General features: G+C 30.4%; 2 protein-coding genes across 3 annotated transcripts; one reads left to right on the top strand and one right to left on the bottom strand.

Moving 5' to 3' along the window:
- The first annotated feature begins 5,834 nt into the window (after positions 1-5,834).
- LOC119599961 (zinc metalloproteinase nas-13) lies at positions 5,835-7,207 on the top strand. Its single transcript, XM_037949924.1, has 5 exons — positions 5,835-6,063; positions 6,136-6,309; positions 6,374-6,534; positions 6,603-6,878; positions 6,947-7,207. The coding sequence occupies exons 1-5, from the start codon at positions 5,919-5,921 to the stop codon at positions 7,124-7,126; spliced, it is 936 nt and encodes a 311-aa protein (XP_037805852.1). The 5' UTR covers positions 5,835-5,918; the 3' UTR covers positions 7,127-7,207.
- Positions 7,153-10,293, bottom strand: LOC119599960 (serine/threonine-protein kinase fused). 2 transcript variants are annotated; one of them, XM_037949923.1, is made up of 9 exons: positions 10,071-10,293; positions 9,428-10,012; positions 9,199-9,368; positions 8,622-9,141; positions 8,416-8,516; positions 8,205-8,355; positions 8,015-8,143; positions 7,376-7,954; positions 7,153-7,313 (listed from the first exon to the last, which is right to left on the bottom strand). In XM_037949923.1, the coding sequence occupies exons 1-9, from the start codon at positions 10,179-10,181 to the stop codon at positions 7,263-7,265; spliced, it is 2,397 nt and encodes a 798-aa protein (XP_037805851.1). In that variant the 5' UTR covers positions 10,182-10,293; the 3' UTR covers positions 7,153-7,262. The 2 variants fall into 2 exon arrangements, with proteins under 2 accessions (XP_037805851.1, XP_037805850.1); XM_037949922.1 differs by having other exon boundaries at positions 8,416-9,141.
- Positions 10,294-10,370: the final 77 nt, after the last annotated feature.

The raw sequence follows: 10,370 nt of genomic DNA, 5'->3' as shown, positions 1-10,370 counted from the left end.
ACGCGCTACAACGATCAGCAAACAGCAACAACCAAACATAAATGCCAAACGATTTCTGGTATAAAAAAAATGAAAAACAAAAACTGCAGCGAATAGTTGCTGGCTGACAAACGCATAAAATGACAAAAAATACGACTTTTTTGAACAGCATGAATACGTGAAAACTTTGTACAAGTAAATATGTATAATATGAATATTTTCATTTTTTTTTTTACTTTTAAAAATAACTTAAAAAGGAAGAAACCAACCAAACCACAATTATTATGTTGATCATCCCAATCATCTTCTTTACCATCAAACGGCGTAGTTAGCAGTAAAAATTTCATTTCATCTTTGTTAGATGTGGGGAATTTCATTACTTAAAATTAAGCACGATAGTATTGAGATTGTATATGTATGTCTCTAATATGATCTAGTCATGTCCATGACCTGCCCATGGATATGAATGATATAGTTGTTGAGTACGTAGAAATCATTAGTACGTCCTCAACAACTTACTTTTCAATGACTACTACATACCGTCTGCATTATTTAGAAGAAGTCTATTAATGACTTAAAATATATTATGTATGTAAGTACTTAATTTTTTTGACTTTTTGTTTTCAAACTTTGTTTTTAACACAAACGAAAAATATATAAATATTTTTTTTGTGAAAACTAATAATAGACGCAGAAACAAAACTACCTATTTCTAAGTACTTACCTAACTCCTTATCTTTATGCGAGCTTGGTAAGTACATGTCTCCAATGACATCAGTATAAGTAAATTTTAGCGTTTTGCATCAAAAGATATGAAAATCAATTTCGCTTTATAAATGGATACCTTCTGAACGAAGATTAAATTTGACATGTTGATAGAATAGGACCAGGATGTTAAAAACTAGGTTATTAAATATGAACAAAACACGACTTTTCGTTATCCAAAAGCAAACAAAGTGCAATAGGATCCAGACGAAGGGTTAAAAGTTAGAAAACAAATTTATTCGATTTACCAGAAAACACAGAATGTTAGTCTGATATGGGACTTAGATTCTAGGTAGGTTATCTCAAGAATGACCTATATAAGGGCTCACTGAACTTTTCTGAATTGGATAAAACAACTCATTTAATATCATAACCATATTTGATATTAATACCAACAATTTTAAGCGATTTAAAGGTACCATTGACTAGTTTATGGAATTTCCTGTTAACTATTATACTGACAACTATTGGCTAGTCTATTGTTGACTATTCTATGGATTGATATATTGACAAGTTTAAGGACTTAATCACTCTAAGGATTAGTCTATTGACTAAATTATTTCCAGAAATACGTTCTCTATTGTAATTACAAAGTCTACATGGAAGACAAATTATTCTGAGTCGAATGGAATATTTTTTTAAGTTTCACACACAGATATGAAATACTCCTTATAATAATCAAAAATAAATTCAATATCATGGTAACAAAACAATGATTGTGATGTTGATGGTGATAATGATGATATTGGTTTGCTAAACTCATATGGCAGTGATTCGTAAAGTTGTGAAATAAATTACAAAAAATACAACAAAAACAACAACACCAACAACAAAATTAATAAAAACAAACATTACACTACTGACACACTGCCTTGCAATAGATCTCTACTTTGCTGTTTATCTGGCTGCGTCTGGCTGTTTTTAGTTTTTTTTTGCGTTTGGTCATGATCGTGATTTTTAGCAAAAAAAAAACATGCAAGACGGCGCCAAATACGGGAAAATGAATAAATATGGCAACAAGAAGAAAAATAATTGAATCCGGAAGGAAACTAACTCAACTGGTTTTTCTTTCTTTCGCTAGTGTTGTTTTGCTTGGCACAACCAATGATTTCTAGCAACTACTGCTGCTTTAGATAGAGTACCAGCAAAAAAGAAAAAAACAAGAGATGTGCAACAACCAATTGTTAGTGTGGTTGTGTGCAAACAATTTTCTATTGGGGAAGAGTTGCTAATTGCAGTTTGGTACTGGTAGCTGTTGCTGTTGTTATTGCTGTTACTATTTTTTTTTCAAGTGCGTGAGATTTTCTTTTCGCATATTTTATATATTTTACTAGTTTGTTTATTATGATCGGTAATATTTTTTTAGTTGTTTTTTATGCGATCATTAACGCTGTTTGAAAATTGTTTTGAGCTTCGATGTTGTCAGACATTAAACATAAAAATTATGTAGAGAGAATATATGAACATAATTAAATTTGTGCGAAAAAAGTAATATAATTATACAATGATATATCATAAACATATTTAGGATTTTATTGCGTGTTATAAGAATTAGTGAAAATGTCTTTATTATGTTGTCTTATCGATTGATAATTCTCAATTTTTTTATTTTGCTTTGTTTTATTCTAATACAAGAGTTTTGTGTAATTGAAGTTTCGGGTCACACACGGACTGGATTCTACTGACATTTTGTCATTCTATAACATATTGAAATATTGGGCGTAAACCTAAAATCCTCCTTCATTGTGTCTGTCTGTTGTAAGCACGATAAAGTCTTAAGGGAAAAAGGTAAGAACTTGAAATTCTCCACTATTATAGTGAGGGTCGGCGTCATATTAAGCACCCTACAGAAAATTACTTTAAAGTATATAATTGCCATGTCATTATAAAAAAAAGTTGTATCAGGTAAAAATATCCTCTAACAAATTTCAACCCTAATAGGTCCACTTAAATAAAAACAGTTTATTGTCAGTAAATTGTATAAAAATTAATCGACAAATATGATTTATTGTATCAAAAGGACAATGAAATTGTCCATAAATGTCTTTTATATAAACATTAATCCCTCACTTTTTTCGGAAACCGATTATTACAAGAAAATATGTATGTACATAATTGCAATTTTAATTATTTCAAAATTACACGTTTCTCATTACGTTTTCTCTCACAAAATAAAAATTAAAATCACTTTGAAAAACTTGTCTTCAAAACAAAAGACTTAAGAAACAAACTTGTATGTACTAAGTACATATCGTGACCCTATATTCAAAAAGTGCGAACTCAATTTTGGGCAAAGTGAGTTTTTGATGCAAAAGGATTCCTCAATGCATGATCCACGTCTGGTATAAATTTGAAACCAAAAAAGTAATTTTTGCACTTTTAACAACAATTTTTGTTAATATGCTATCTCAAAGTTAAATTTTTATTGAAGAAAATAAGTGCTAACTTCCATACAAATTTTACAACATATTTTAAAACTTCAAATTTATTTTGTATATTAACAAGATGAACACGCTGAACACAAAACAAGCGAAGATTAATAAATAGAATGTATAGTTTTTAAGATATGATCATTTATATATTTGTATATAAAGCCAGTTTTAGACTTTAAATAATTTCGAAAAATTTAAAGTTATTTCAGAAATCGTTTATAACACTAAGATCTATAATATTCTATGGTTTCAATTTAGAATTTTGATTATAAAAAAGTCTTTAAATGTGCAAATTATGGAGTATTATTCAAAAAATATTGGTACTTTTTATATTCAAAAACTTTTCATAATTTAAAATGTTTGTACTCAGAATAAGGAATAGTAAACAAGCAGATATGCCATGAGTTTTTCTACTTAAATGGTGTAAATGCATCTTATTGGACTTACTGGTTTGACTTATATCCCTTAAAAAAAAAAACATTTCATAAAATTATAAAATAACGCATATTATTAGAAGAAATTTTTGTTCTATTCTTTGAACAAAACATGCTAACTTAGAACGAATATTTGTTTTTTTTGTCGACCAAAAAGTGCTATCTTAAATAAGTCGCTAAAATGTGCAAAATATTAAAAATTTTCATAGGTAAGAATTAGTAAGGATGTTAAAAAAGTATTATGGAAGAAATATTGTCTTTTAGTGCAATATTTCACGAATTAAATAGTTTTTTGCTTTCCTCAAAACTAGACTTTATTGATTTAGCACTTTTTGAATATAGGGTATCGATATACATAATAGCGAAAATCTAAAAGTTTTATCTTTTTAAGCAATATTGGCTACTTTTGAATGTTTTATTTTCTCGCCCACTGTGCTTTCTTTTAACACCAAATCATTTTGAAAAGTTCAAAGAACTTTTAGCAGAACTTTCTTTAGCACGAGACGAGCATAAAAAGAACAAAAAAAACTTCTATTCTACAACTCCAAACCAAACACAATTATATACACAATTTATGTGTACATTTATAAACAGTAAGTGTGTGTGTGTGTATTGTAAGTCTATTTGTAAACTTCTGTGTGTGTTGAAAAAGAAATGTAAAATCAATTAACTCTCTTTTAACATGCAACAACAAACATCTAGCAAACAGTTTCACACTAGCAGTTTAAGCCACAATTACTATATACTCTGATAATTGAGTGATATTTCTTGAATTCAATTTGTTTTTGCTAACAGCAATAAATAAAACTAAAAACAAACTATTTCATAGTTAGTTTCAACTAAGACTTCGTTATCGTGCTAACTTTCAGCTCTGATACACGGTTGTCAGATCTTACAACGTTGTCAGTAAAATGTGCAGAAAATGTCCAACAATCGTGTGAATTTGAAATTTCTCTTTTGCAACCTTGTCAGAAAAAGCATTACTGACAATATTGCAAGATAAAATAGACATTTTCTGCACATTTTACTGCCAACGTTGTAAGATCTAACAACCGTGTATACATAACTTTTGAGTTTATGAAATTTATAACAATTAAGTATTACAGATTTTATTAAAAAAAAAAACAAGTAAAGCTTACATAATTATCTAATTATTATTCAAATATTTAAGTTCAAGTTCGATTAAGAAAAATTCCTCCACTAACCAAACTTTAAAGTTTAGCTAACTGTCTCTTCAATTAAAATTGAGCTTAAGTTCGTTGCTGTGAAAGTTGTATGCCACTTTCAAGTCAACTGCTCTTCTCACTTAAATTGATCAGTAATTTAAATGCTATATTAATAAAATTAACATAGAAATGATCATTTTACAGTCAATTGAGCCCCAGTCCAGTACACAAACTGTTACTTTAGGAAACAAACGAAAAATTTTTGCAAAATGATGTTTATTTTTATTTTGATCATCTCCAATTAACCATGACCATGTCACGAATTTATGATTAATTATACAAAGTTTAAAAATAAAATAAAAATGACAACCAAAGAATACAAAAGGGAAAATAAAAATCAAAAATAATCATAATAATAAAACATATGATTTGGATAACAACTTAATGATTAGTATGCAGGTGTTGTGCCGAAAAATACTAACCCAGTGTCCTAAATTGGTAAAAATAAAATAAGCTTTAAGCACAATGTTTAAAACAATGTATCTTGCCCATTACTTATGACTTTTAAACACCCTTCTTTTCTTAATAGGAACATTTCAACATGTTATAGTTATATCGTAAATAGGTAAATAACATTAGCACACACAACTATTATTAGTTTCTCATCCTACACAATCAACAATTTAGGTAAATTGTTTTATAAACAACTTTTTTGCCCAACATTGCAATTGTTACAACTTTAACAACAAAATCAACATAACTAAATAACTTAGCAGAGTGACAAGAACTATCTAAAAACTTTCAGCTTTTTAAATCGCACTTAAGACAACAACTGCTGGAATTCATATACACATTTTATTTTCATAATGACATTCACATTGATTACCAACAAACAGCTCAATTGATCGAATAAGTGTTCTTCAATTCGAAAGCAAATTAAAATTGAAATTGAAAACTTCTTATTAAAAAATTCAAAAGGCGTGTGAGCGTAAAACTTACTTTAGAGCTGAAAAAAACCGAAGCTATAAAAGGCCCTCGATAAATTAAAAAGCATTTCTTTAAGTTTTTAACACTCGTACAGAAAGTGAACTTGTATTTTTTGCTCGCTCCATTTTTTTGTTTAATTAAAGACAAATGAAAAAATGTTATTAAAGAGTTATTATTTTACATTCACACTCTGCATTACAGTAGTTGTAATTTGTGGAGAAGCTATAAGCGATTGGAATCCCGTAGTACCTCCTCGTCCGCGCTGGGGGCCAAATATGCTCATGTTGAGACAACACAACAGTATGTGGTAACTATTATTTAAATAAACGTCTACACGCAATGTAAGTTGAAATTATACGTTTTTTATCAAAGGTCCAGCATTTGAATATTGGAAAAAGCATCATGAAGATAATTTATGGGAACATAGTGGTCTGTTTGAAGGTGACATCATGTTGCATCGTGAATATTTACGTAATGGTTTATTGAATGAAAAAGCTACTTGGCCCGATGCCACGGTGCCATTTTATATAGATAGTCAAGATTTTGGTAAGTAACAATATTAGTTTCTTTTGCTGACAACAAAGATTGATAACCGTTTAATGCTTTATAGATGAAGCACAAATGATGACCATATTCAGAGCCTTTAAGGAATATCATGATAAAACCTGCATACGTTTTCGTCCCTATGAAAAAGGAGATAAGAACTGGATAGTATTCAAAGGTAACTACTCCGGTTGCTGGTCCAGTGTAGGTCGTAGAACAGGTGGTCAAGTAAGTAACTGAAAAATAAAAAGTTATTTCAATTCTCAAAATAATTTCAACACAAATTTTGTCCTTAGGTGCTTAATCTCAATACACCAAAATGTGTAACACATGGTGTTGTGGTTCATGAACTATTACATGCCTTGGGTTTCTATCATCAACAATCGGCTACTGAAAGAGACGAATATGTTAAAATAAACTGGGAGAATATTTTACCAGGGCATGCCCATAACTTTAATAAATACGCTCGCACACATGTTAGTAATTTTGGTATAGAGTATGACTATCAAAGTGTTATGCATTATAGTTCGAAGGCCTTTAGCAAAAATGGTAAACCCACCATAGAACCTTTGGTAAGCTAAAACCTACAAGTAAATATCATATTAGCAGCTTATTTAACTTTTAACTATTATACTTACAGGATCCCAATGCTAGTGTGGGTCAACGTAAAGGTTTGTCGGAAAAAGATATAGAAAAATTGAATGAAATGTACGAAGAAGATTGTAATACTTTCAACATATTTAATTTTGATCGATTTGGAAACTCATTAAATGAAATTATAGATTATTTCCAAGGAACATTAGATAAAATATTCACTTAATATTAAAATTTTAAAAAGAGTATAATTTAAGTATAAAATAAATTGTTAAAAACACATAAAAAGGTTACATAGTAAGACAAAAATAAATGCCTTTGTTTTTAAGCTTAAAATATAAAAATGTTTGTGATTTTCCACTTTAAGAATAAAATGAAAATTGACGTAGTTCATTTAGAGTATTTTCTGCTTCCTGTAAAATAAAGCACTATTTTATAAAAATGTCTTACATAATATTTGTTTGCTTTTTTATACCTCTTTTACTTCTCCATTATTATCTTCGGCTAAGTCTTCAATGGCTTGCTTAACATTCGAGGACCAGGAATTTTGTAACGCCCTTAAACTAAATCTGCCCAACAAACGTATCAACATACACATTCTCAATCTTAGTAGATCATTAGGATGTTTTAGTAAAGCCAATAGGTCTACTTTAGAAGAAAATATAATTTTTTCTACCAATTCGGCATTTTCTGGTAACTCTCTTAAAACACAACCCAATAAGGCCAATATACAATTTGCTATGCGCAAAGCATAAACATTTTTAAAGTCCTGATTGAGAAAGTTGATGAGTAATTCATCGGCAGCCAATATAGCCACTGCATCACAAAATTGTGTCAAGAATTGTTGTTTAATGAGAACCAAATGGCAAATGAGTTCATATAATCTGGAGGCACATTTGATTTCTTCATTATTTAATTCACTCACTGTGCGTATTTTACGTTGTGGATTGTTGGGCAAGGGCAACGAGGCGGTGGAATCATCAACAGATCGCTGATAGATTAATAGTTTGGAGGCATACATTAAATTGGGCACCAGTTTAACATCAGCATAGACCTAAACAACAATAATTTATTTTAAATTGCATTCTTAATTAATAATCTTTGTTTGTTTTACCATTTTTATAACTTCTATAATACTTAAGGGTTCATTCAACACAAATGGCAAAGACAACAATTGAGCCACACTATCCACTACCTTGGGTATGGCTTTAGAATTACGTAAAGGCGCCACTATAATACTGACCTATAGGTTAAAAATGTAGTTTAGAAAATTCTGTTAAAATTTTCATTTTGTAAAAATCTACCAAATTTTGCTGTTTTAAAGATTCCAATTCACCATCAAGTACCTCCTGCATAGAGCGATGCAAAAAGGCCAACCATTCCTCATTTTCTATGGGAGGACTTTGAGATTCATCACAAGAATCCCAGCCGGGTAATAAACAAGGTGGTGAATTTCTAGAAATATTATTGATAATTAACTTCATTTTATCTTTCAAATCCAAAAATCAAACCTACTCTGTGCTTTGTTTTTCCTCTCCCGACTGATTCGGAGTTTTTATAGCTGTACTTTTAGAATCTTTTAAATTATTTTCCTGATCCTTTTTCGAAAGAGAAATCTTATCACTAGATTGTTTTTCCTCTCCCGACTGATTCGGAGTTTTTATAGCTGTACTTTTAGAATCTTTTAAATTATTTTCCTGATCCTTTTTCGAAAGAGAAATCTTATCACTAGATTTCTTTTGATTGTCATTTTCAACATTGTTACCCAAACGAAGAGAAAAATTGTCAAGATTTTGACTAAGTTTACGCTTTTCCAAATCTTTATTGCGCGATTTCTTAGTCGAGTTGTTACAGGCCAAGGGTTTATTTTTAGTTGTGCCACTTGCAGTGGTTTTGGTGGCCTCATGTACAGCAAAATTGTCGTTTAAATGATTTAAAATCATATTATTATTACCGCTTACAAAACAAGTCTGCGAATTTACTACTGGTGCTGCCGCAACTGGAGCAATATCAGGCGGCTTCGAGGGTGTTTGGGTAATCGTTTTTGCATTATCATTGCGATATGACTGTTCGGTAAAAGGTACCGAAATTCGATTTATATTATCCTCAACATCCGTCTCTAATTGCTCAATATCACTGGGTGGTATGGCATTAATACTGTCACGCGAACACATAAGATTATCCTGGGTTTCGTTTAAATTAATTGTTCGCAAGTTCTTGGTAATTTTATTAATATCCAAGCTATTTAAATAAATGATTGGGAATTAATATACATATTTATTATTTCTTCTTACTTACTTTTCTTTTGTATTCGAAGTCTTTGTTTTGTTTTTATTAATTTGAGGATTAATAAAAGGTGAATTCTCAGCTTTAATGCCAGCTTTTATATAGAGTTTACCTTCAACAAAAGGATGACATAAAATCTGAGCCCAGCTGGTACGCAAGGAAGGATCTTTTTCCAATAAACCCTTTACAAATACAAATAAACATAACTTTACGTTTTGATTTGTTTACTACATTTATTTACCTGTAAAAACGAGCGACACTCGCTGCTGAGAAAACTTGGCCATTTTACATCTTCGTGCTTGATAATTTTTACCAAATGCAATATAGATGTGGTACAAAATGGTGGCTGTCCAGCCATAGTTTCATAGGCTATACAACCCAAAGACCACAGATCAGCCTGATGATCATATGGCTTTTCGGCCAATAACTCTGGGGCCATATATAAGGGAGTGCCTTTAATAGAAGTCAAGACATGAGTACTCATAGTCATATTTCTGGCCAGACCAAAATCGCACAACTTGGCATGTAAATCTTCATCGAGTAAAACATTCTGAGGTTTTAAATCACGATGTAAAATACGATTGGAGTGCAAATAATACAAAGCCGACACCAAGTGGCAGATTAAACGTTGTGCCTTATCCTCGGTCAAGGCACCATTGCGCGACATATAGCGATGTAAATCAATGAGAGCAAATTCTGTAACCACAACCAACTCATTTTTAGTTTCAAAAGACTCCAACATTTCAATAACATTGGGATGTTTCAGTTGGGCTTGTATATCACATTCTCTTCGTAAATTCTTTAGTTCACGAGTAGAACGTCCTCGCTATTTAAACAGAAGATATTTAATATGCAATTTTTATTTTTAACAAGAAATTACTTACTTTGGATATAACTTTAATGGCCACTGTTTGGTCATCATCTTTACGCACGGCTTTGTACACCATACCAAAAGAACCTTCTCCCACTAGGGAGCTTACTTTATAACGATTCATGTTTTGTTTTGATATTTAAATAATATTTTTAATTAAGTGCATAATTTAAGTAAAAAATTTATTTGAAAACTTGTTGCTTTGCGAAATTTATGTTGTTTTGTATTTGTGTGAGAGAGTGTAAACAAAACTAAAGTCAGCTGTGTATTTGCTTGCTGTTACACAGGGTTGTATATATTGTGTACTTAAAAT

This window comes from Lucilia sericata, unplaced genomic scaffold (genome assembly GCF_015586225.1).
Source record: "Lucilia sericata isolate MDLA Ls3-8-SP2 unplaced genomic scaffold, ASM1558622v1 Contig000097F_arrow, whole genome shotgun sequence".
Lineage (NCBI taxonomy): Eukaryota > Metazoa > Arthropoda > Insecta > Diptera > Calliphoridae > Lucilia > Lucilia sericata.
Note: the sequence above shows the minus strand (reverse complement) of the source record. Positions and strands in the feature narration are given on the sequence as shown.